Source organism: Sander lucioperca, chromosome 21, assembly GCF_008315115.2.
Source record: "Sander lucioperca isolate FBNREF2018 chromosome 21, SLUC_FBN_1.2, whole genome shotgun sequence".
NCBI classification, from domain to species: Eukaryota; Metazoa; Chordata; class Actinopteri; order Perciformes; family Percidae; genus Sander; species Sander lucioperca.
In genome coordinates, this window is record NC_050193.1 from 20,091,224 (window position 1) to 20,119,157 (window position 27,934).

At 41.9% G+C, this 27,934-nt stretch overlaps 1 protein-coding gene across 1 annotated transcript; it reads right to left on the reverse strand.

Moving 5' to 3' along the window:
• Positions 1-350: 350 nt before the first annotated feature.
• LOC116060859 (calpain-15-like) lies at positions 351-23,466 on the reverse strand. Its single transcript, XM_031314612.2, has 14 exons — positions 23,208-23,466; positions 22,168-22,307; positions 20,977-21,167; positions 13,200-14,265; positions 12,360-12,568; positions 11,511-11,694; positions 10,409-10,632; positions 10,207-10,332; positions 8,749-8,901; positions 6,519-6,680; positions 5,637-5,857; positions 4,526-4,671; positions 2,996-3,174; positions 351-661 (listed from the first exon to the last, which is right to left on the reverse strand). Exons 3-14 carry the CDS (start codon positions 21,138-21,140, stop codon positions 484-486), a joined length of 3,012 nt encoding a protein of 1,003 aa, XP_031170472.2. The 5' UTR covers positions 21,141-21,167; positions 22,168-22,307; positions 23,208-23,466; the 3' UTR covers positions 351-483.
• Positions 23,467-27,934: the final 4,468 nt, after the last annotated feature.

The window sequence follows — 27,934 nt, forward strand, 5'->3', positions numbered from 1 at the left end:
GTAGTCAGGTGTGTTTAGCAATCTGCGATGCGGCAGAGCAGCAAACTGTAGCAGCTTTAATGTTTCTCACAGAAACAGACTGCAGTCAAGCTCGCCGTCACTCGCATCTCCGTGGTCACAGCAACTGCCGCTAAAGTTGGAGACAGACACCGGCAGAGCAGAGCAAAGTGTTGGTGAGCTGAGCAGACACAAAGTCTGGTTATTTAAATGAAATGGGCTGGTTTGACCACGGAGACGTCCAAAACACAGGACCTTCTTCCTGTATTTACTTTCTTGCTCCCGCCCCCAGACACATCCAACCATCCAGAGTGAACGTTTTTGTGTAATTTGAACACTTGAATGTTTCTCCGTGTGAGACGAAAGTGAACCAACGGGGGAATCTAAACTATAGGTATGAAAATGCCCTTGGGTGGTTCCTTTAAAGAAGCTGCCTCCATGTTGAGATTTCATGTGTTAGTGTGTGAACCAGTTTTTGAGTTCCCGTCAGAGAGGACGCGGCTGATGCAGACCTGCTGTCTCCGGGCTCAGGGCAGGACTGTGTGTTGCCTTCGAGGGACTCCAGTTCCCCAGAGAAGCCTGGACGGCCTTTCGATGAGCCAGCCGGTGTGTGATGGAGAACCCAGCGTTTCCTTCCAGCTGAGACAAAACCACCAGCACCTGTCTGAGAGAGAAAAGAAGCCTCCTTCACATCCAACATATTAATATGTTTATATAAGAATTCGGATGTTCGATATGGGCATGAAAAAATAATCATGTAATTCAAATGCAAGTTTATCTGGCTTTAGATTATTTTTACATTACATTTATTTTACAAACAATGTCATAGTACTGTAGTCTATATCCTTGACGTTCCACTTCCGGGATTGCTCTGTTGCCGCCAGAAAATCCGCCGGATTTCACTCATTTAGGCCCGACATCCGTTGCCTTGGGCTTCCTTTGTGTTGGCAATTTAAACTTCGGTCGATATATGAGAACTATGGTTTTCTCAGATCTCTACAGGGTAAATCCAGACCGCTAGCTAGACTATCTGTCCAATCTGATTTTTCTGTTGCACGACTAAAACTACTGTTTTAACGTACACGTTCCACCAAAACAAGTACCTTTCTGAGACTATTTAGCAGAGGCACCATGGCTCCGGAGCTTAGCACCACCCAAGACGATTGAGCACGTTTTCCTCCCATCCCCGAATGCTATGAGGAGTAGCCAGACCCTCCTCCAGCGTGCTTTGGAGGAGGGTCTGGCAGACTAGCTAAGCAAGACTATAGTACTGAAACAGCACTTTTATGAGTTTTCAATGATCTTCTTGTAACTGCAGACTGTGGATCATCGGATTCTCTTGGAACGCGTAGAACAGTGCATTGGCATTAAAGGCTCTGCCCTGAAATGGTTTGCATCATACCTGACAGACAGGAGTTTTTCTGTCCACCTAGGCGATTACTACTCAACCACGGCACCTCTAACCTGTGGGGTCCCCCAAGGCTCCATTCTGGGCCCTGCTCTTTTCTCACAATATACTATATGTTAGCCTTGGGGTCCATTTTTAAGAAAGATATTGCTTTTCACTGTTTTGCCGATGATGTGCAAATCTATTTGCCGATAAAAACGACAATTAAAGATTCTGCGCAGCTTGTGTTAGACTGCTTAAAGGATATCAAAACTTGGATTGCTGGATGCTTTCATTACGTCTCGGTTAGACTACTGCAATTCCTTATACTTGGGGATCGATCAGTCATTACTAAATTGGCTCAAGTTAGTACAGAATGCAGCCGCTCGCCTTTTAACTGGTACATGAAAACGGAAACATATAACACCTGTCTTGGCCTCTCTTCATTGGCTTCCTGTACGTTTCAGGATCGATTTTATCTTTTTGTCTTCAAGGCTTTAAATGGTTTGGCCCTTTTGTATCTGGCTGGACTTTTACATCACTATTCACCAGTCACAACACTGAGGTTAACCAAGCACTTGCTTTTGGATGTCCCAAAAGCTAGGCTAAAAAGTAGAGGGGCTCAAGCTTTTGATTCCAATGAATATTTGAGAGGGGCAGAAAATTTATACTTTAAAGTCCTTGCTAAAGACACACCTTTTTACTCTGGCCTTTGGTCCTAGCTGAGTCTGGGTGTCAAATGTCTTTTAATGCGTTTTGTTGTTTCATGTTATTTGTAACTATGTATTTTACGTCTTGTTCAGCACATTGGTCAACCACAGTTGTTTAAATGTACTATATAAATAAATTTGACATTGACATTCAAGGAGTGGTGTTAAATAACCAAGGAATAAAGTCAACAAGTCTTCCAAACCATACGGCGATATCTGTCGTTTGTTCCTCTCCTCTAATATGACCCACAGGAGCGTTTCATCTAGCGGTGGCAGGAAACACGTCCTCATATCTAAACCAGAGACGGTAACGGTGGCGGTTTTACACGTGGTTAACGTTGTGGAACGGTCCCAGTTTGGTTAGATTTAGACACCAAAACTACTGAGTAAGATAGATGGAGGTTTGGGTTCAAATCAGATGTGACTTCACTTTCTGAAGGTTACCATGGTGACACAGAACGTGATGTAGCTCAGTTTGTTCCCTAAAGTTAAAAAAACTCTGTTTTCTTTTCTTTTCAAACGGGACATGAACCCCCCGCCCCCCCCCCCCCCCCCACCCCCCACACCTGCCTCCTCACCAGGACATTTGGCGCTCTACTTCCTCATCTTACTTCCTGCTTTTCTCCCGTCAGAACTACTGCGGCCACTAGAGGGCGCCGCCACTACAAACAACATAAAAAATATTAACAGTCTCTTCCTGAAATCTCTTTTCTGTCTGACAAAACATTAATAATCCCACAGTTTTATTATAAAACAAAACAGACAAACTAGTCTTTGTTTTTTTTCTCTCTTTGTCTTTTGTAGATATCTTAAACTATTAATTATTTATGATCAGTAATTCCCTGTCGTTCTAACAGATTAACGGCCTGTTGTTTGGACGGTGATGTGTACTGCAGTGAACCTGTGCAGAGGAGGGATGCTGTCGATGGTTTTCAGGCTACTGCGCGTCGACACCACGTTGAAGCTGTCGCTGCAGTCACACGACACATGGAGGTGATGTCTCGGGTGTCTGTTCTCCACCATGACGATGAGCCCCGCCCAGCCGTGTGTCAGGTAGTAACAGGTCATCCCCTCTCGTCCCTGAGGTGGGAGAAGGATTCAGAGCCTTTACTGCAGTAAAAGTACTAAATCCACACTGTGGAAATACTCTGTTACATATAAAAGTCCTGCATTCAAAAACTCACTGAAGTAAAAGTATTATCAACAGAAAGTAGTTTGAGTAAAAGTATGTGTTGTAGCCAATTTAGATTTGTGCTGCGTGTGGATATACAGTAGTGTGTGTGTGGTAGGTTTGCTCTTGCAAAGTTAGCACAACCAAGTTAACTAGCAGTTGTTGTTTTTTTTTTTTTTTTTTAATACAGTATTGCTTTTAACTGATTAACCGGTCAAGATACTGTCAGTTAAACAGTTAATCATTAACATCCGATGGATGGATGGATGGATGGATAGATGGATGGATGGATAGATGGACAGACAAATGCTGAGCTTTGTGGTACCTAGGAGGGATATGTGAAGGGAAGCATTTTTAAACTGCCTTGTGTCAAAGTTGCTTGTGTTGATACACCAATACAGTCTCATTCCCAGCGTGTTTAAAACCACTTGGTCAGGGGCTTTTGGCGTTAGTTACTGATGCATGAAAGTCTCTTTTAGCGTCTCAGTCAGATGCAGAAGGCTTTCAACTAATATAATCCAATATAAACCAATATAATCCCATCTGTGGCGATATTTGACGCTCTGCATACCCCTTTGGCGTCATTTTTAAACGTGCAGGGTAAAACCACTTAGATCGTGGGTGAGGTTACAAAATGTATGTTTAAATGACACATGGGACAAGAACGGGGCACGGACCCCGGTCTCCTGGGTGAAAGTCATTTCCAGTCTTTCATACTACTCTCTACCGTTGTCGCTCTTCATACTACGTCATCTTACAACGCCTTCACATGATTGGCGGCAAAAACGCTTTGCGCTAGCCATTCCATTGATTTCCTACAGGGGAGGGCGGTGGCACCCAACTACTGTATGCGCTGCGCTAGCTCTGGTTGTTCACTCGGATTTGCCGCTTTGCGCTGCGCTCAAAGTTCAAATTATTTCAACTTTGACCTAGTTGCCGGCCACTGACCTTTGGAAAGCGCAACCAATGAGATAACCAATGAGATAACAGCATGTTACCTGCGCTGTGCTTTGCTCTCCGCGCTTTGCTCTGCGCCCTACCTAGTGGTGCGCAGAGTGGTGCACAAATCGCTTATCATGTATAGGCGGCTTAAGAGCCACTAAACCAAGAGTCAGTATTTGACGAGTTTGGAGTGAAAACTATTGACCAATAAAGCATCTTTCTTCTTTTCTTACCCCCGTGTCCAGTCTTTAGTACCACCTGAACACCATCAGCGGGTCACACTGATGTTACGAGCTGACCGAGTGACTGCGGCGTTACCTCGTGTCTCTCTCCTTTGGTTTCCGTCAGCTGGATAATGGCGTCGGCAATGGTGGTGTTGGAGGCCGTGACCATCTCCACCATCACCAGTCTGGAACTGTACACTGCCAGCATGTAACCGGGCTCCTCTGATCCACCGCAGCTCGCTGAAAACACACAACACTGTATATCAGTGGCTTATTAACACATTTAAACAATGTGCTGCAAATAACATTTCAGCTCTCAGTCTGTTTATTAAACTTCTTTACTCCTGCTAACAAACGTGAGAATAAGACAAGCAATACGTATGGCTCAGAAGAGTTAAAACTCACTATTTGAAGCTGCTGCTTTCTTGAAAGCTGTTCGCTCCATATGCACATTTAAAAGGTTTTTATACACTTTCTTTTTGCACCCACTGTCGGGTGCAAACAACAAAAACTTGTCATCTTATACGTTCCCTGTGGTAAGAAACTTAACCCTCATGTGACTCTTTGAAGTCTCTGATTATCCATCAATATACGTTCTCTAATATTAGTCTAAATAATTCATAATTTCTGCTTTTCTTTAACAAAAAAAATAGGTATAATTTCCTTCAAATGAGGTTTATGGTCCATGAATTCCAAAAATAAGTGTAAACTTAGTGGTAATAAGTTGGTGATAGTGGTGTATATGCTGGTGCTGGGGTAACAAAAGCATTGAAAACATAGAAAAAAGCGACAAAAACATTGAAAAAAGCGTAAAAAAGGTGTTCATTTTTTACCCGGGAGGACAACAACTATGTATGTTAAAAGAGAGGAAGACATATGGGTGGAAGGACTCAACTTTTTCTGCAAAAATGAAAAAAAAAACTGCTGAAATCGCTGAGAGTTTAATATAATCTGGATTTAAGTGGATAATAACTGGACACGTTTCTGATTTAGGGACATTGGGAATGAATTGGATCCCTGTATTTGATAGTGAAGGTGGGAGAGAGATGGGGATGACACGCGGCAAAGGGCCGCAGGTTACCCTTGAACCTGGGCTGCTCCAAAGGACTCAGCCTACATAGAGCGCACGCTCATCCTGTGTGAGCTAGAGGTGGCCCCGGCATAAACACTTTTAATGAGAAATGGCATGATGTTGGGGCTCCTACCGGTTGCCTTCGTGCCGGCGCTGTGCCAGTGGTTGAAGGCGCAGCAGAGCACAGCGTATTCTCCCGGCTCCAGCATGACGTCGCAGCCCACAAACCTCCTCACCGAGCGGCGGCTGTGAGCCAGCACACGGCCGAGCGTCGGCGCCCCCGAGCTGTCGTAGGACACCCGAAACAACAACACGCACAAATCCAGTAGGTGGCTCTCTGCCGTGTCCCATCGCCTGAAGACACAGCAGACACAGGAAACGGAGACAAGTTGAGTTTAGACACAGATCAGTCTGTAGCCATCTGTATCTACTTCTTTTATTACCTTAACTTTTATGTCTCACATAACCGAGGACTCTCTGACTCATAAAGGTAACATCATAAAGGTGACACAACAAATGATTTCTTTGTTTGCCGAATTTTAAATGATGAATCAAATATGACTCCAAAAGTTTTTCAGTAAAGAAGACAATGTGCTAAGACGAGGAGAGAAAGGAAGCTATAAACGCTGCGGTCCAAATTTACTTTAGTCTTATTAAGATGGAGAACGTTTGCAGCTATTGAGGACTTTAGATTCTGGATTTCTCAACAAGGGAGAAAGAGGAGACGTCATTTTAAGAACTATTTGAACTTTCTTTTATAAAAACATCAGACACAAAACGTAACTTCTCAATATCTTGAAATAAACAAATATTACTTTGTAGAGTTCTTTCGAGTCATCTATCTCAAGTCCAAGTCAAGTCTGAAGTCTTGATAACCAAGTCAAAGTTCTTTGTTTATCAATCTAAGTCAAGCAAGACTCAAGTCCTCAAATTTCGAGTCAGTCGTGTGACTCGAATCCCCTGCGTGTAGCTACAGGTATGAGGCGGTGCAGCGGCAGGTGTAGCGTTGTCCTACCTGCTGCCCTGCTGGAAAAGCGCCAGCTCCATGGCCGTCCTCTCCAGCACTGTGATGGACACCACCGTCAACGGGACGTCGGCTCCTCGGGGGAACATGCCCGGTGCTCGCACCTCCTGCCAGTCGGAGTGAATCTTACAGATATCCACTGAGTCAAAGTACCTGCCAGGGTCAAACACACACTCCTAGACATGTGTGACCGCATAAACACATCTGATAAAGATTAATTTGGTTGACGTGTCAAAGGTTTTTACAGAGGGGATTTTGGATAATCACTGTTTGTCACGCACTTAATCAGAAAATACTGTCAACAGCCATAAAAAAATCCATTTCCTCCTTGTTTTTATGTATAAAACGCTGTATAAATCAGGCTGTGAATGATATCTGAACAAAGTGAAAAGCTTCAGAATGTAGAGAGGAATCAAAGAGTTAAGTTTGGTGTATGTTAGTGTTAGTGAAGTGGAGATTTCTGACTTCCGCAGTTGATAACTGACATTAAGACAATTCTTTTTTGTATTACAAGTTTTGGGAAAACTTTTATGTTTAAATATGCAAATGAGGCATTATCTAATGCTAACCTTTGGTGAATTTAGGAGAAATCTACAGACACAAATAGACAAAATGCAGAAAAATAAACACCTTAATGTGTATTTTGATATTTTGTTTTATTATGGAAGCAAAATAGCTCAAAACTTAAAATTGAAAATTATGTTTTTGTGTGTAGTGTCTCTAATTAATATCGCTTTTCTTTTCTGACTTAGTCCGTGTGGACTGTTTTGCTACGGTCAGAGACGGTTTAGAACCGAGACGCTCCAACTCGGAGTAGTTTCCTGTATCTGTGTCACGTGGGCTCGGCCACGGCCACGGCCACGGCCACGGCCACGGCTCTTTAGGAGACTAGCAGCAGGTCTGAGTGTTTGATTCCAACGGGAGAAGTGAACGTGATCCTTTCGCCCCGTAGTCACCAAAGTAAATATTGGAGCCATACCTCAACAAGCCACATATCTCCAAGAACATTCTGACACTAAAATGGCATTTTTCAAACGGACACATCAGGAGAAAAGTAACTTTGTCTGAGACCTGTTTCTGTCTCAGGACCGAACTCTCGCGAGATCTGGCAACACAGAGAAGCTAACGCCAGCTAACGTACGTGAACGCCCTAATAAAACTAATCTCCGTGATGCTAAATATGTCTTTTAGCTGTGTAAATATCTAATGTTAGCAAAATCTAATCTAGGGGGGAGTAACATGAATTTCAAAACACTGCACCAAAATGATTTATTATTTTTATTCAGGAATTCAACTGTGTCATGTAAACCCGCAAATACAAATAAAAAAATCATTAAAATCATGAACTCAAGTGTCATTATGAAAGAAATAAAACAAACAATGACTGCGCTTTAACATCAACACCATCCAATCCAATCACTCCTTCTCGTGGCTGCCTGCACTTAACATGAATTTCAAAACCTCGCACCAAAATTATTTATTTTTATTCAGAAACTCAACTCGTCTGACCCCTCCCCCCTCCCCCCCCCCGTGTGAAATACCAAACTCATTCCTACATACGTTGCAAAACAATTTGTTTGCATCACGTAAAACTGCAGTAATCCAGTACTCCCGGTACCTGCAGAGACGTTTTTACGTTTTAGATACATGTTCATCGAGTCCTGGGACACCAGCCTGAGCCTCCATTTCAACAATGAATGAATGAATGAATGAAAAATAGCAATGCGTGTTATTAAAATTCGTACCTAGCCACCTACGTACTGTTGCAGCCAATGAGCAGCCGACGGGAGCTGGCTGCTCATTTTTAATGTTCTATCAGACTATAACTACTCCAGAGTCTGCTCTTGAGACTTTGCTCTAATTTTCGGGACAATTAGGGCAGGATTCAGGATTCGGGACAACTGCTTGGATTTCGGGACTGTCCTGAATTTATTTGGGAGGTCTGGTCACCCTAGTAAGCGATGTGATACAAGTAGCTCTTGGCCCCTTTAGAAAGGTTGGAGACCCCTAGTATAGAGGATCTTTGCTACGGTTTCCGGGTTGAACGACATGTTTCCTCAGAACGGTTTTGAACGGTGCACAACAAACTTTGAGTTATGTTTTCTCTCATTTGGTGGGTGTGTCAGAGAAGTTACCCAATCAGCAGCAGTGTGTATGTAAACATAATAAAGAAGCACAGCAGGGTGTTCAATGCACCACAGTTTCAGTTGCATGTATCTACCTGATAAAATCCCAGAAGTCCATCCAGAACAGGCCGTCCTCGGCTCGCTGGGCACACAGCTCCCTCTTCAGGTATGGAGGCCAGTTTGGCCAGTCGTCCGCCCAGCTGCCAGTCCAGGAGAAGCGACCCCACGGGTTCCTCAGCTGCAGTAACCTGAAACAGGAAGCAGATGTCAGATGCTGCATTAGAACAAATAAATCTCAAAATACAGCATGAACAAGCCTAAAAGGAAAAGGTGTACGAATGTAAAGTCATGTGTTTACAGAATGCAAAAGGGTTCAACTCTGGGAGAAATATTTTCAGATTTTGTGGGGCCAGTCATTTACAGTATTTCGTTAAAAAAGCAACACAGTGGCTGCTGCAAAAGAGAGAGAATTAGCATGGGAGAAAATAGCTGCTAGAGTCAATGCGTTAGTTCCAATATAATGTATTAATATAATATTTAATCATAAGTATAATATTACTGGTGAAATGGTATTGAACCTATAATCTATAAAAGTACTAGACCTACTGATCCCATTCTGAGGCTACAGCACCATCATTAACAGAATTATAATTCATAATCTTTTATTTCAAAGGGTTTACATCATTCACCTGCAATCATGTGGAACTCCTTTCTAATGGCTCTTACTGGTTTGTGTCCAGGGAACACTGCAAAAACGTTTCAGAGTGACCGAGTCGCACTCTTCGGCGCTTTGCTATACAGTGGCTTTACTAATATGCTCAACATCACCAATGTTGTAAAGAAAACTGATGTTTGCAAAAAAATGTAATGTGACACAAATAATGTGCTGGGATGTACAGCATGTCCACGATGGGTGACGTTAGTGATATGAGAACGGAAGGTTATGTAGGCTATATAACTGATAGACTGGGAAGAAAAACGATACCGCTCAAATAGATAGTTATCTGGAAATGAAAATGCATCTATAGTCAGGGCCTCAATATCATCTCCAGATGTATGTTTAACTCCCTGAGAAGTCATACAGCTTCTTCATCAACGGGATCGTAGACCAAAGGAAATGCCATGTTTTGAGAAATAAAAACGTTTTATAGTCTGCCTAACGCAGTTAATAAACCAACGCTGTTGTATTTTATTCATGCAGATAACAAACTGGTCTAAAACGTGCCTGATACAGACTGAATGAATGAATGAAAGAGAGCTGTGTCAGAGGGAGGAGACTGAGAGAAGAAAACCTGCTCCCGACCAGGTTAGGTTCACAGGCTCAGTTACCATAGTAACTGAGTCTGAGGTTAAGTTACTATAGTAACTGACTGAGGTTAAGGTACCTCTCTTTCTGAAAGGGGCTGGAGTTCCCCCTTTCTCTCAGGTTTGATTAACCTCCCTTTCTGTTTCCCTCATCTCAGGGTTAACAATCTCAGAGTTTTCACTAAACCTACTTTCTGAAACGGACCCCAGGACTTCTCCTGTGAAACAAAACAGACTTAACTCCTCACCTGTGACCGTCTACGTCCCTCACATCGAGGACAGAGTAAGCGTGTCGTGGACGTAAACCCAGGGACTCGTACTCCGAGTCATCTACCTTCATGTTACCTCCTCCACACGACGCCCCCATCAGGAAACTAGCAGCACAAAAGAAAAAGAGTTTAAAAACTAAGAACTACTTAAGTGTTTTCAGAGACATTCCCTGACACTCACCCTGCTTCTTTGGAACTCAGCATTTTGGCCCAGATGAGGTCTGTGTCGATGGGTTCCTCCTTGGGGTTTGTGGCGCTGACCTGGAGGGCAAGCGACTCGCAGGGGGCCCCGGTCAGCGTGGACAGACCCTCGATGGCGCGACCTGCCTGCAACGCAAAGTAGGAGCCGTGCAGCTTGGCCAGAGCTTTTTCAATCAGAGCCACCCAGAGCTGCTTCCGCTGGGCCTGGAGAGGGAACAGGAGGGAGAAAGGAGTCATTATCTCCTGTACCACAGCCTTACAATCACATCTGGGATGAGCAGAGGAACCCTGCACATTAAAGGCGTCTACAGTACACACGATGAGAGATAAAAATGTGAGGTAGGGCACAAAGAGCAGCGCAGACGTTTCCTTAAGTAAAGATTGTTCATGAGTCCTGCATCTTGAGTCTGAGTCGAGTCTGAAGTCTTTTGAGGATGAGTCACAAGTCAAGTATAAAGTCACTGTGGGTACGATTTAAGTGTGACTCAAGTCAGAGTCTCAAACGCAAGTCCCTTTCTCTGGCGGAACAAGGTCAAAGTTGAAATAATTTGAACTTTGAACGCAGCGTTCAGCAGCAATTCCAACCTCTAAGACTCAAAGTAAGTTCTCTTTTGCACAATTATCATGCTGGAGAGAAGGAAGAAGATCACATTCATAAAGTATACCTCAGTGTTGAACAATGTTGGGTTGATGTGTGGCTCATTTTTAAATGTATTGTATTATATATATTGTATTGTATTATTGTATTGTATGTATTTAGGTAACCTGAGATAGGGGGGAAATGTACAACACGAGGACAGACATCTTGTTAAAGTTCTATCAGGGTGGACCATGATGGCAACCACTGAAAAAAAGCCCATCTACTGCAGTGACTTTCAACAAATGCCAGTTCCTCGTACTTTTTCACTTTTACATTTCACTCTGTTATTTTGAAGCAAGTCCATGTACTTTTGTGTGTGTTTTGAGGAAACTAGAAGCTAAAATATACCTTGTTATGGAACTACGGGGGACTAAAATCAATTGTGCGTAACATATTTACTTCTGCCTGATACGTGAACAAACAGTTGAGTGTTTGGAGTCACCTGAGAGAAGAGGAGGTGGCCGCTCTCGTCGCACGGCAGCATGTCGTCCACCAGCACTGTGGTCCACAAGCCGTCTTTGCACAGACGCACCTGATAGGCTCCTTCTGCACACAGCGAGCGCGTCAGCATCACTTTCTCCACCAGCTCGGGACGTTCAGCCAGAACAGCCAAAGCACTCAGGAACCTGTTCTCCAAAACATGCAGAGACACCGTTTCACAGCCTTGAAACCATCCGGAGTTTAAAGAGCTGCAAGCCTCTTAGGCTACATATACACTACTCCCTTCGCTTCGGGAAACAACAGCAGACTTCGAGCAAGCTACACGCTGAAAATGGCAACTTTTGGATTGTGCAACAACCTGCTTGGTTCTTTCAGGAAATGATTGTAAAGATTTACAAAGAATATCTTTACGGCATTTCCTCTCTAACTGGGATGTGCTAGCATGTTTGCCCACTGGTTATAGAAAAAGCTTATTTAAAGATAAAGACACGGATGAAACAATTGCTGCTGGCCAGTTCTCCATTGTATACGCATCACCAGAAGCATTCGTTGGCAACAAGAGATGGAGAGCCATCTTGCCAATGCCAAAGTTTTGTTTACATTTTCATGTTTGTGTCATTTTCTTTTGGGGGTGCAAATGTTCCACCAGAACAAGTTCCTTCCTGAGACTATTTAGCAGAGCCACCGTCGCTGCGTCTGGAGCTTAGCGCCGCCCACGATGATTGTGATTGGTTTAAAGAAATGCAAACAACCCTGAATGTTTTTCCTCCTATACCAGAATGCATTGGTGGTGTAGCCAGACTGTAGTTATGGAGTAAGGTCTGGCATTACAAGATTACCGTGGACTTACCAGCAGTTACCCAGAAGCCCTTGCAGGATGTCGGACGGCCGAAGCGTGCGGAAAACAGACCACTTCACCGCGCGGTCTCTGAAGTTGCAGCAGTTGATTTCTCGAGGGCGAAGCCACTTTCTGACCCGATGTTGGACGCTGTCATCCGTCGGGAAGCCCACGGACTTCGGACCAGGAGGGAAGCTGTCGTCCACAAACATCACGGTATTCTGGGAACGAGCAATCAAACCACAGAAACAACTGAACCTCAAGTGTGCTGCAGACCTTATATTTAATATTCAGATTAACTTGTTAAAACTTGTAGAAATTCAGCTGCAAATGTTTAGTACACTTTAGACTCTTGATGTGTTTTTCTCATTATTCTTATTGTTTAAGATGGGTCTTTTGGGTTATTTGTCTGGTTGTCTTCAGGTGCCATCTAGATTGTTTTTAGGATTAGATTTTATATGATTTTATTAGAAAAGTTATTAATTATTTTCTCATTTTGTGGCATGTTCGGGTTATCTTTTTTCGTACATTGTTTGTCTGTAACTCATTATTGTTGTGGTACACGCCGGTTCAGGAATTGACAATTTCCTGGCTGCAGTAGCCTTCAGTATGATACTGTACGGCTAGAGAACACTACTGAAAAAAGAGGTAGAAGTAATCATTTCATTTGCAGTTAGAAAATAGAAACAGCGTAGTCAGAATATTGTCTTTTTCAGAATAAGGTCAAAAACTGGAATACTATGTGCATGTAAACGTAGTCATTGAAGCTCAAACTTCTCAGTGAAGGAAGAAGAAGCTGAACACTGTGAATGTAAAAGGTTCATCTTGGACAGCTTGGAGTCGTGTACAAACCTCTCTGCAGAAGCTGACGATGTTCTCCCACAGCTCTTTGGCCTCTCCTTCATCGCTCTGTCGCAGCGCCTCCACCAGCATGCTCTCCTTCCTCCTGAGGCACAGCGCGGCTTTCAGCTGCGCCGCGTGTCGCTGAGGAGTGTGGCATGCCACGCAGTGTTTGGCTTTCACCTCATTAATGAGAGTGCACGCCGGACACGACCACTCCTCCTCCGCCGGCCTGTTGACAGGGACGACACGCGGCGGGAACGATGCGGAGGCGTCTGGTGCAGGGGACAGCGGGGACATTTCCTCATTCAGGATGCTGAGCCGTCGGCCGGCCAACAGCTCCGGCTGGGCAGAGAGATGCGAGACAGCGAGCGTGGACGGAGATGGACTTAAGCTTTGACTTTGACTGAGGCAACCTTCTGGAGGTGGCACCTCTCTGCGGCTGCAGGGGAGAGGGTTATTATGACCTGAAGACGCTACGCTTGTGTTTGAATACGAAGCTTCTACCGGTAAACACTCTCCTCCGGTTGATATGGAAAGGGACAGCGCCCCGGCTGCCGGCTCTGGATGCTGTACTCCCGTTTGATTTTCAGGCATGAGCAAAGCGTCGGCGGGGATTTGGGGGAGAGACAGTTTGCGTGGTCCGCCACACGCAGAGCAGGACATGGAGGTAGGGGTGTTCTGCAGAGTGCACCTCAAACACTCCCAAACCAGGCTGTTCATAACGGAATTCTCTGGCTGTTTTTCAGCGGATGATGGCCTCAGGGGACCGGAGCAGCTGCTGGAGCGCTGTGGCCGAGGCTGGACCTCAGATGAGCCACGCCGGCGCTCCAGAGTGCCGGCGTGGCCACACAGAGAGCAGGCCAAGCTGTCGGGGGGGTTGGCAAGCGTGCAGCGCGGGCAGGACCAGCGACCGTCCTCCCTGCTGGTCCCCCGACACATCCACTGTGTGTGGCTGTCGGGTCTCCGCCGAGGGGCTTCACAGATGGAGCAGCGGGGGGCGCCAGCTGCGTTGAGGAAAGTGCAACAGACACAAGCCCACTGGCTCCGCTGCATCGGCATCGAGCCGGAGGAGAAACTGCAGAGAAAACACAAAACTTCAGAATCACAGGATTCATATATCCTGTGTAATATTATGATATTCTCTCTTTTCTATTATATGACTTTCATTCTATATTTTCAGACTTAATTCAATATATTAAGATTTTTATTTCATATGTTTGGGTTTGATTGTTTGGGTTTTGGGTTTGATTTCACAAAAGGGTCCGTGTATCATCCGATCATTTGTTTTTGTTTTCACATATGAAAACGAAAAAACGAGAAAACAACTCCTTTTCCCGTTTTTCAGTTTTTTTAGAAAAACGAAAAAACGAAATTATGACTTGATTTTTGGTTTTCCCGTTCTTGCACGGAAATCAGAAAAACCACTTGACATTCCGATGTTCCACTGTGGGTGGTGCTCAATCTGATTGGCAGGATATGCATTCATTGTTTTTCAAATTAAGATTTTACCCACACAGTATTTGTTAGCCTGTAAAATTAATAGTCTGTATGTAAAATTAATAGTCTATATGCATGCTTTTTGTCACCCAATTATTTGGCTTAACTCACTGAAAAAATCTATTGAAATAGCCTAAATATAAACATGTTCACGCATTGACAGACAAACGGCACGATCTGTTTTTGTAGGAGAGGGGAAGACCCATCTCATCGTTTAATCCTGTTATGTTCAAAGTCATGTTAAACCATTTTTTGTTCCCAGTCAAAAATAGATAGATAGATAGATAGATAGATAGATAGATAGATAGATAGATAGATAGATACGTTATTGATCCCCAAGGGGAAATTCAAGGTCCCAATAGCTTAAGACATCACACACAACATACACATACATCATTAAAAAAAAAGCAAATTCACATGAATAGCATGGACAATAAAAGAAAAAATACTAAATAGTAAATAAATAAATAAATAATAATAATACTAAATAAATTAAAAAAATTAAAAAAATCCAATAAAAAATCTACATGAATGTACTAGGGATGTATAAGTATGAGACGCTTGCAGTGAGAGGGCAGGGACTGACCCTGTGATTCAGTATGAGGGTGTGTGTCATGGTGGTAGTGCAAATAGGTCCAATAGTGCAAGGATAAAGTCTAGAGACCAGCATTAAATATGGACAATATAAGAGATCAAAAGTCAATATTAGAGGTTTGAAGTAATAGTGTTACAGCCATTGTTCAAGTATTAAGTTATGTTAGACCTCAGTCCAGGCTGGCGGGTGGAGGGAGGGAGGGATTGTGCATATATGGGCTAATATAGTCAGTAAACAGTGTAAACAGTATACAGTGGGCCAGTGGACAGTCAGTACATAACTGTTATTATAGGAGGTAGTGGAAGTGGTGGAGAGGGAGGAGAGGCAGACAGACTATGCAAAGAAGTCTCTCTCTCCTCTTCTCTTTAGTGAAGCATTGTAGAGTTGTAAGGCTCTGGGGACAAATTACTTTCTCAGTCTGTCATGACTGACAAAATGACCGTTCCATTAATACTCATCATACAAATTTAAATAATACATTAATTCTTTGTTTTAGGTGTTTTTATTAACTTAAATTCTTATGAATACAATTTTTTTTGTCTATTTGTTATTTATGGCCTGTATGCCTCATTGATCTGAGCTTATACATCTTGAATTCGATCGAGTACTAAAAAACATAAATGCTGGATTATTTTGACGATAATAAATAATCAGATGAAACATAGTATACTGTTTATCACAGATTACTTTGGGCCAAAGTTACCAAGGACATTTTTAAGAAACCATTTAAAAATGTATACATTCACATAAAGTAACACCTGTTTGGGTCAAAAGTAAGAGATTTTATCTGTCACTTTGGAAAAAGAGAGAGACTCTGAGAAAAGGTTAGAGTAGTAGGCGTGAAAAAAGCAGGGAAATATTTAAAAAATATTAAAAATAATAAAATGATCTATGGAAAGGAGTGCCATGTCTTTTTGGTACATGATAAAGTATCTGCATTCAGGAAAAAGTTGGACTGTGTTGGGCTCGCGTGGAGGCTCAGTCCCTGAGCGATTTGTACCACGCATGCGTTGAAACACTTGACGACCAACAGCGACCAAACATCACAACTTTTTTTTTTATTAAATCTTTATTATACAATAGTCATACAAACAATCAAGACTAATAACCATAGACTGTATATTATTACTGCGATGAAGTGTAAACGTACATAAGTGTCCTTTCGAAGACGGGATGACAGCTCTCCCAGCCACCACTGCTGTATACCACTATAGTAGCTACATGCTAACGGCAGTAAACACTATAGTAGCTACATGCTAACGGCAATAAACATGTCATCTTAGCTGCCACTGTTGTTAAATTCTCCCCAATTCCGGGTCACATTCCTGCTGAAACATGTCCGATTGTGTAGTGTTTGGTTCAGAACCCTCTATCTGTGATTTTTGACCTTAGAAAGTGCTGCTTCGTTCCACTACAATCTAACGTTAGCATACTCTAGTATAATTATTATGTAGCTGTATGCTAACGCGACATAGCGGAGTATATATAGCTATATATGTATGTATATAGCAGGACTAAAGTACTATCTATTTTTGACTGGGAACAAAAAATGGTTTAACATGACTTTGAACATAACAGGATTAAACGATGAGATGGGTCTTCCCCTCTCCTACAAAAACAGATCGTGCCGTTTGTCTGTCAAAGCGTGAACATGTTTATATTTAGGCTATTTCAATAGATTTTTTCAGTGAGTTAAGCCAAATAATTGGGTGACAAAATGCATGCATATAGACTATTCATTTTACATATAGACTATTAATTTTACAGGCTAACAAATACAGTGTGGGTAAAATCTTAATTTGAAAAACAATGAATACATATCCTGCCAATCAGATTTAGCACCACCCACAGTGGAACATCGGAATATCAAGTGGTTTTTCTGATTTCTGTGCAAGAACGGGAAAACCAAAAATCAAGTCATATTTTCATTTTTTCGTTTTCATATGTGAAAACAAAAACAAATGATCGGACGATACACGGACCTAAAAGGTTCTTCCATATTTCATATCATATATCCAATCTGCGAGGAGGAATCAGGGACCTTTTCCGGTGTGAGTCTCACCAAATGTTTAGTTTTTTTTGTTTTGCTGTTGTTTTGTGAAATGTTGTGTTCTATTGTGTTTTCGAAGTACAAACTCAATATTAAAAGAAACTAACTCCTTATTTCAAGAAACTAACTCATTATTTCAAGAAAAGAACTCATGACTTACAGGATCTTTTTTTCCACATTGGTGGAAAATGGCTTCCATACTTTTGAAAGGTTGCTGGATAAATAAAGTATTCTGAAATGCTGTTGTGTTTTGTCCTTCAGGGCCACCATATTAAGCAATGACTGCCATCCCTCTCATAATCAATAAACATTAAGTATTTTGCTTTAATTAATACATAAAATACAGTTTTTTATGTTTTGTCATCCTAAAATAGTTTTTTTAGAAGATGCTAAAACATCAAAGTGTCAAGAGAATCATTCAAGGTTTAGGGTTGTTTCCTGCTCACTCATATAATAACCTCCAATAATATCTGCTGATAGCAAGTAGAATGTGAAAAATATGAGAACTGTCTTCAGTTCACCTCTGGTTTCATGTAGCTGTAAACTCTCAGGAGGATAGAAGGAAGAGAAAGCTGAAGAAGACGAGGGGAAAAATCCAAATATAAACGGATGCATTAACATTTTTCTATACCGTGACTTGCTCGGAGGAGAAATTAAAATTCATGGATATGGAAATTATACCAAGAAGCTGCTTTAAACTGTTTCTCACAGACGGATAGATTATACAATTTTCATGATTTCTACCAGCAGTTGCGCCGCCACCAAGCTCAGTTTACAGACTCTTCAGTTTTTTGTAAAACACTAAATTTGGTACAAAAACACATCTAAGAGTAATGTTGCTCGTTGTGCCCAGACGCAGATTATCCGTGCAGTGGCATCCAGGGAGAGATTCAGACCGGAGGAGCCGCCGGTGGGACGTCTGTGTGGAGGCTGGCCCACATTTCTTAAGTAGCTTTGGCAGAAAGCCGGAAACTTCGAAGGGCAGAGCGACCGGGACGGGTTACTGCAGAGCAAACTGTCGCGAAGATGCACGTGTTCCTGTGATGCTGGTTCTTCTCAAAACAGTGAATGAAGCAGAGATACTTTGTTGGTTTTTACAAACTCCAACTACTTCTTACAAAATACTCTTAAACAACACATATACACATTAACTGATGGACATCTCCAAACATTTCTGCAAGTTTTAAAGTTAAAAGTTAAAATCGGTATCTGTTTAATCTGTATCTAAAAGGTATTCATATCAAGAGGTTTAAAGGAAAGATTAAGAAATACTTTTTGCTGCAGACACTTGTATTTTTACCTTTTATTTATTTTATGTAATTATATATTCAAGTTAATTTCGAGATACAGACTTTATTATTTCAGTCTAAAGGCAGATTAATGTATTTATATTTTTCTGGAGTATATTATTCTTCTTATTAACCCTTGTGTTGTGTTTTCAAAGTTTTTTATATCATAAATATGGGTTTCTTTCAACTAAATTGCCCCAAAATTATCATGTATGTTGTATGGAACGTACACAACGTTCTTCACACGTAAAAATAATGATTACTTTCATAGAATGTTGGGTGTTTTATTCAAGTTTATAGCATTTGAAAAAAAAAAAGTTTAAATGGTTTCAAACCAGTATCCTGTCGGGGCGGCCTCTAGCTCACCCAGTAAGAGCGTGCACCCCAAGTAGGCTGAGTCCTGCAGCGGCCCGGGTTCAAGCCTGACCTACAGCCGTTTGCCGCGTGTCATCCCCCCATCTGTCTGGGATTCGGTCAACATCCTATGATCTTAACTATTAGTCAAAAAAATAATAATTAACAGGATCTTTTTTTTCACACTGGCAGAAATGGTCCTCCATACTTTTGAAAAGGTGCTGAAAAAAAGTCATTGTATATCTCGTATATAATGTAAATTAGGTTTTATAACATGCAGCTTTGTTAGTTTTATTGATAAATACAATGTTTTTTCTTATATATTCCAGCTTCAGAAAACAAGTGGATGCGTTTAAAATCTAAAAATAAACTCCACAAATACACCTGATATTTAGAGAAGTTCAAAGCAAGTGATGTCTGACTTGAAATGATACTTCAAAATCAATTTTTTTCGTCCATTCTGATCTTTATGCATCAAACGAAATGTGAGGAGCTCCCTCTGGAAAGCTTCTCCAGATTCTCGTCTACAGTCCAGTCATCAGGGATTCCCCCGGTCGCGTTACATTTCCTGTCAGAGAGGAACTTGACTCCTGCTATGACCGAGTCTGATGGACACTGGGACAGCATGGCAGCAGAGGAGACTTACACTAAACAGAATATACACTGAGCCTGAGACAGAGACACAGCAATGATTAATAACTGGAGAGGTGAACCAAATTTGGGAAGGCTGAGGTTTAGTTTGTATCGAACAATTCCTGAAAGATTCATGACCTCATTCTGGAGCCCAGGACGCCCACATAAGTGTAGAATATAAATTATACGTCCGCTTCATTCAGCAATCAGAGTTAAGGTGCAATGTTTGTCGAATGACTTAAATAAATCATAATTTTTACACGTAGAGTTAACAAATAAATAGGACTGTCTCAGAGAAGACATACAGCCTGTTGGCCTTTAACCTGTCTTTATATATTACCAGGGTGGTCAAAATTAATGCAAATTCTTTTTAAAACCACAATTTTTTACGCACGATTTACGTGCATGCGTTATCTGATTTGGGCTTTTTTAATTTTATTTCAATATGTTTTCAAGTTTCTTTTCAAATCAAAGTCATTTTTGTCAAGATACAAATTGTTGGGTCTTTGTAAATTATAGAGTGTAGTCTAGACCTACTCTACCTGTGAAGTGTATTGAGATAACTCTTGTTATGATTTGATACTATAAATAAAATTGAATTTGAATTATTCCGAGATAATAAGTCATTAGTCATCATCAGATTCACCTGAGGGGAGCGGGGGATGGCGCAGTGGATTTGACGCATGCCTTTGGAGATCTGGGTTCGATTCCCACTGCGATACGTCAACCAATGTGTCCCTGAGCAAGACACTTAACCCCTAGCTGCTCCAGACATACGTATATAGCACTCGTAAGTCGCTTTGGATAAAAGCTAAATGACATTTATTGTAATCGTTATTAACTGGATGAGATGGATCTGTCAGATGAAGCTCAGCTTCAGATGATTTATCACTTTGCAGTTATTACACCCCAGCTCTACTAACTAGTTCCTATGGGAAACCCTCAAACATCTTATCCTAAACTTCTCTTCAGGACCATCACGGTAAGCTAAACTGAGTTTTTGTTTTCCCTTTCCTTGTTGGGATGACAGGTTGTTTGTCTCTTACAACCAGTCCTCCACACCATACAACAATATCAGTAGTTTGTTCCAATCAGACGTGATTTCACTTCCTGAAGGTTACCACGTGACGCAGAACATGACGTAGCTCCGTTTGTTCCCTAAAGTTAAAAATAACTCTCGGTTTCCTTTTCTTTTCTAACAGGACATGAACCCCCAGTCTCCCCCCCACCTGCCTCCTCACCAGGACATTTGGTGCTCTTATACTTCCTCACCTTACTTCCTGCTTTGCTCCCGTCAGAACTACTGCGGCCACTAGAAATGTTAATAAAGGTCTGTTTTTGTGGGATAACAGCTTGTTTGTCTCATACCTGCGCTCTCTATGCCTGCTGGGTCTGTGGATCTGCCGAGGGAGGGAGGTGCTTTGGCTGCTCCTCAGACATCCCATGATAGGGGACGGGGGCAGAGCTGCACCCCGGGGGGGGGCATCATCACCCTCTGCCTCGTCAACGAGGGAGGAGGTGGAACCTCCCATGATGCCGCTGGTTCAGGAGGAAGCGCCCTGAAGGAGGAGGAGGCAGACGGAGAGTCTGCATTATGATAAAGCATTCACTTGTTTCTACAAAAATCCCAAATATTCTTTGATTCCAGCTTCTTAAACTATAAAGATTTTTCTTTGTCATAAAATATTGTACTGAAAATCTAGTTTTGGACTGTTTGTCAGATAAACCATCAACTTAAATATCTACATGTTAATATGAGTCGTAATTGCTGCTTGAACAAACTACTTATGTGGGAGTTTTTTCGGTGGAGGACAGTCATTGATTGGTTTAAAAATACATATTTGTTAGGGGTGCAACGCGGGTCTGGATTGATACATCGATTCAATCAACGATCCACTATCATCGATTCAAAGAGAAAATATCGATACAAATCATCATAATCTTTAAGATGCGCCTTTATTTTGAAATTCCCACTAAATATTAAAAATTGTTTTTTTTTTTCATTTAAGTGTTTGGAAGCTCAGTAATAAAATGGTCAAATCATAGTTATTCGCTTTTTGTGAGTTGATATAACTGATTGCGTTAAATAAACATTAATGATATCGCCTCATATTGATTGCAGGGCCCGAATAAAATCGCATCAAAACCTAAATCGTGTCATGGCAGACTTTGTGATATCAGCAAATATCTGGAGACACATGTTCTCTATCAAAGATCACTTGTTGTATTAATATAAAATCAAATCTCAAACCATGTGTCTCCTTCTGTGTCTGGTTTTTCTTTTATCTGTCTTTGAATGACAAAATAAAACATCATCAACACATTAAACTAATTCCAAGGATTAAAAGTGAATGAATACTCTGTGTGAGGTCTGAAGAATGCATGCAGCCAGAGGGAATTCCTCTCTCTGAACCTCAATGCAGATGCTTCCTGCTGATAGTGAAGTTAGACTTTAGGTAAGCTGCACCTGCAGTACAGCTGCTGGCTGAATGAGAAACTGCAGAGCAGCATGAGGAAATTTAAACAAACAGCAGCAGAACAGGGGACAGCTGGACTCACCTGACTGCAGACAGGACACTCTGTGGAAGAAGGGGATGAATAATCCTGCCAGCTGTCTGAGATCTCCATGCATCCTCTTTCATTTAAGCCCCGATGTGCAGAGTCACCACCGCTCTCCTCTCACCATCACGGTCAAGCCGCTGAGAATAAAACAAACTTCCTGTCAGAAAATTCAAAATAAAACTACTATTCACCAACACAGGTTGCAACATGTTTTAGTACTACAACCTAAGATACACAGCCAGCAGGTACACAGAGCCGGAGAAATACATTTCTTTTCCCACCAAATCCACTCATCTGTGCAAACATACTTGTCAATAAAAATAATTCAGATATATATTTAACGTCTAATGTGAAAAACTCAGGATTGCAAAGGCTGACGATGACAATCTTTTTAGGACTTTTAGTAGAGGCCATGACATGTAAGTAAAGCTGATTGGGTCATTGTTAGACTTTACAATCCTGAGTTAGGGGGGTGCAGTCTTATTTTAGCATGGGCAGAGACTGCTGAAATAAGACTGCACCCCCGTAACACATTACATACGTTAAATATGAATCAGATTTGTTTTTATTGACAAGTATCTTTACACAGACGAGTGGATTTGGTGAAATAAAAAAGTATTGCTGCGTCTTCACGTCGGGTGAAGTCCTATTTCAGCAGACAGTCGTTTTTAATATACATAGAATAAAACATCTACTCTTTTGATGGTCAAAAAACACAAACACAAAACTCAAACAACTAGTTAATGCATAGAAAAATGTAGGTTATTTATTTTAATCACTGAATTTAAAACCGGTTTATGAACGTATTTGTTATAGTGTTTAACATGTTTATTGTAATTTTCTACCACAAAAATAAAAAAAACATCAGCAGAACCATCAATGAGGTTAATTTGTGATTCTTTGCTCATTTAGTCCAAACTTATTAATTTAATTCTACTCGAATTCATGACATGGAACTGTATCTGTACCAAATTCTTTCATAATAAACTGGGTTTGGACGGCCCTGTCCATGGTGAGTATTTATAAACCTAACTCACCCTTCGTGTTGCTCTTTTATTTTGAAGGTAACTTCCCTGTTTCCTGTCCAGCCAGTGTGGCTAACTGTGGCTAGCTTGGTGCAGCTCTCCTTCTGCTCCCCACCGTGAACAATGTTCTTTTTCTCCAGAGACATTTCCAGGACAGGACACCGGGCAGCAGCCGGGACGTATCGACTGCTTGTCCGGTCAAGATGAATATCTTCTTCTCCCATTACAGTCCTGAATGATGCAAGATAAACACTGAAACATGTCTGTTTAGTTCCACCCCCCCACCAAACTCCATTATAAATCTAGCAGAATAATGCTGGACTTACAGGTATGTGTAAATATTGTTAAACATGACAAAGGAAGAATTATGACCAAGAAAGTCATAAAAATCAAGACCAGGCACTCAAGGTTGGTTACAAATTGTGATAAAAGGCCTTTATTAAATAGGGAAAGACATTAAAAACACACCAATGTGTGTCGGCTTGAGCTTTCCTCAGGGTGTAGTGACACAAAGGGAACATCAGAGTGATTCTAGCTTGCAGGTGTGTATAGGTGAGAGCATGATATGCTCATCCTGGCCTCCAGGGGCATAACACCACAAACCCAATACACAACACATGGTACACAACGCAGCACTAAGGCCCCCATCTTCCATCAAGCCAAATGCAGAGTACAGCCAGCAAAACATGGCAACATATACTTCAGTGTTTACAAACATATAAAGAGGATGGATGAATTACAAAAAAAATTGTTCAACATGAATTTAAGTTTTTCTTATGAATCGTTGCTGCTTTGCTTTATTTAAAGAACACTTTTCACAGATATAATCATAATGTGCTTGTCACAAACCGGCTCAATGCATGTGACAAAAAAGGGGAGACCAAACAGGTTAAAATGCCAATAACGTGTTTATTGTAAAGTAAACAAACTACTACTAACAAAAGAATCAAAACAGGTGTGGAATCAATGTTATCAGTAGTGTGTGCGGTGTGTGTGTGAGTGAAAGATGTGTGGACAAGTGACAACTGCAACAAAAGAGATAAACCAAACCCAAACCAGGAGATGTGGAGCCTAGGAGAAGGAGAATGCAGAGAGCGAACAATGACTTGTATAAATAGCCTTGGTTGAGGCCTACCCAGGTGTCCACCAATCAACTAACAAACCCTCCCAAACTGCAAGCTCATGCCAGGAAAGCGAAAGAAGCCACCAGCAGGCAGAAAAGGGAGGGGTCGTAACAGCTTTACATAAAAACATACAAGATAATACATATTAAAAACACAAAACAAAGTGAAGTACAAGTAAAATAGTAATTCATGAAGGGCAGACAGACAGTTTAACTGCTGTACTTCCCCAGATCTTGTCTTTATAATCTGTATTTTGTTTGTCAAAGAGGACACTATGCTGCGAGATCTAATGGATCCATGCCCACATTGTTGTGTGACAGTATGGACAGAGATTGACGTCTGAGAGAATCTATAGATTGCATTAAACAAAAGTCATTTTAATTCAATTCAATTTTATTTATAGTATAAAATCATAACAAGAGTTATCTCAGGACACTTTACAGATAGAGTAGGTCTAGACTACACTCTATAATTTATAAAGCCCCAACAATTCAAGTAATTCCCCCCAAGAGCAAGCATTCAGTAAGACAGTGGTGAGGAAAAACTCCTTTTAGGAAGAAACCTCAGTAATGAGAAAAACTTCTTTTAGGAAGAAACCTCGGCCAGACCCAGGCTCTTGGTAGGCGCTGTCTGATGATGCCGGTTGGGGATGTGCCGGTTGGCTTGTTTTTAATCGCCATCCGAAATCTGCAGAAACCTAAACAGTTGTGGAACACTAAACAAGTGAATGTTTGGATTCGGTGTGAAAAGGAGCATAGAGATAGATGGGATTGAATGTTTAAATTGACATGTGATTTATTGGTACAAATAATTAATGTTTGGTCTGTAGTGTGTGATGGTGAACAGACTGAACTTTGATTTCAGCAGCTGATCTTCAGTCAGTGTTTCTGTCCACAGGGGAGACTAAAGAGGTTAAGTGAATGTGGTGTTGAAGGTGTGGCGGTGGATCAGTGAGTCAGAGTCAGACAGAGTGCCATCAGGACAGTCCACATACAATCCTACTCTGTTAGAGACAGAGGAGGAAGTGAGGACTGTTCTTCTGTTATTGTGCCAGACAGAGTAACCATAATCAAAGCAGCTCAGACTCCAGGACTTATCACTATATCCAAACCCACAGGCTTCACTTTCTCCTCTCCTTCTGATTCCTCTGTAACTCACTGCTATATCAACCCCTCCTCTCCTCTCGACCTCCCAGTAACAGCGACCAGTCAGACCATCTCTACACAGCAGCTGAGACCAGGATTAAAATCTGTCTGGATGATCAGGATATGATTGATCCTCTCCCACATATGTCACCTTCCTGTTGTGGTCAGACAGTTTGAGGTATCTGTTTACTGTGTTTGTGTCCAGTTCCAGTTCACAGACATCTGATGGAGAGAACAAGACACAATACAGCTGCAGGTTATCATCTGATGATTTATTAACAACGTTACTGACAATCACTGAAAGAAAATCATTTAAACTTTCATTTCATATTCAGCTGAATGATGTTTAACAATCTTTAACTTCAACACTCCAGTTATAACAATTAATTTAGTTTATAAATACATCTGATGGTGATTTACAGATTTACAGCTGTGTAGACTGAAAACACAATCACAACAAACAATGTTTTATTATTAAGACTCTGTCTCTCAGCCTGCTTTCCATTTCCACCAGGGGTCCGTTTCAGAAAGCAGGTTTAGTGAAAACTCTGAGTTAGTTAACCCTGAGATAAGGGAAACAGAAAGGGAGGTTAATCAAACCTGAGAGAGAGCCCGTTTCAGAAAGAGAGGTACCTTAACCTCAGAGTCAGTTACTATGTTAATTGAGCCTGTGAACCTAACCTGGTCGGGAGCAGGTTTTCTTCTCTCAGTCTCCTCCCTCTGACACAGCGCTCTTTCATTCATTCATTAATTAATTAATTCATTCATTCATTCATTCAGTCTGTATCAGGCACATTTTAGCAGTTTGTTATCTGCATGAATAAAAAAAAAAACAGGGTTGGTTTATTAACTATTAACTAAGCTGTATTACTTCCCAGGGAGCTAAACATACATCTGGAGATGATATTGAGGCCCCGACTATAGATGCATTTTCATTTCCTGATAACTACCTATTTGAGCGGTATCATTTTTCTTCCCAGTCTATCAGTTATGTAGCCTACATAACCTTATTATCCGTCCTCATATCACTAACGTCACCCATCGTGGACATGCTCTACATCCCAGCACATTATTTGGTGCTGAAACAGAGCATTATTAGGGTTAGGGTTAGGGGGGTTAGGGTTATGGTCCCGCAACCAGAGGTTGGGACATCCCCCATTCAAAGTCAATCACAAGTTGGGTCAAAAAAACGACCTTGGTACTCCACAGAATTACACCATGAAACCCAATGGGGCCCAACTGCCAACAACTCTGTAGACCCAACATAGAAAAATCCAACTTCTCCGGCGATTTTCGCCACCAGGTGGCGCCAGAGAGCAAAAATTAGAGCCAATAGAACCGTTCGAAACCAACTTTTCAGTGCAGGACCCTCAAAAAACTACTTTTTATGTATTCATAATGCATATTAATATAAATATCATAATCATAACTTCAAAGGGCCGCCACACCCCCCCCCCCACCCCTCCCAGACCCCCCAGGAGGACCCCAGGGGCCCAACTTGTCAGTGTGGGACCCTCACAAAATAACTTTTTTATGTTTTATAATAAATATAATATAGATATAATAACCATAACTATAAACGCCCCCCCCACCCCCCTCACCCCCCCAGACCCCCCAGGAGGACCCCAGGGGCCCAACTTGTCAGTGTGGGACCCTAACAAAATAACTTTTTTATTTTTCATAATAAATATAAGATTGATATAATAATCATAACTATAAACTGCCCCCCCCCCCCCCAGACCCTCCCAGACCCCCCCCCAGACCCCCCAGGAGGACCCCAGGGGCCCAACTTGTCAGTGTGGGACCCTCACAAAATAACTTTTTTATGTTTTATAATAAATATAATATAGATATAATAATCATAACTATAAACGGCCCCCACCCCCCCCGAGCCCCCCCCAGACCCCCCAGGAGGACCCCAGGGGCCCAACTCTTCAGTGTGGGTCCCTCACCAAATAACCTTGGACTGTATACATAACACATATAATATTGTACTAATCATAACTTCAACGGACCCCCACCACCCCAGAGGAGGCCCCCAGGGGCCGACTGCACCAAACTTGTCAGTGTAGGTCTCTCCATTACTTCAAAGGGGGCCCCAGGAGGCCCCCAGGTGCCCTAATGAGTCCCGTCGTGACCGACTGCAACAAACTTGTCAGCGTAGGTCTCTCCAATGATGACTTCAAGGGGGGCCCCGGGATGCCCCCAGGGGCCGACTGCTCCAAACTTGTCAGTGTAGGTCTCTCCATTACTTCAAGGGGGGCCCTAATGAGTCCCGACGTGACCGACTGCACAAAAATTGTCAGCGTAGGTCTCTCCAATAATAACTTCAAGGGGCCCCCCCCAACACACCCCTCCAAGACCCTGAGGAGGCCCCTGGGGGCCCTACTGCACCCAACTTGTCAGTGTGGGTCCCTCACGAAATAACTTTGGACTGTATACATAACACATATAATATTATACTAATCAT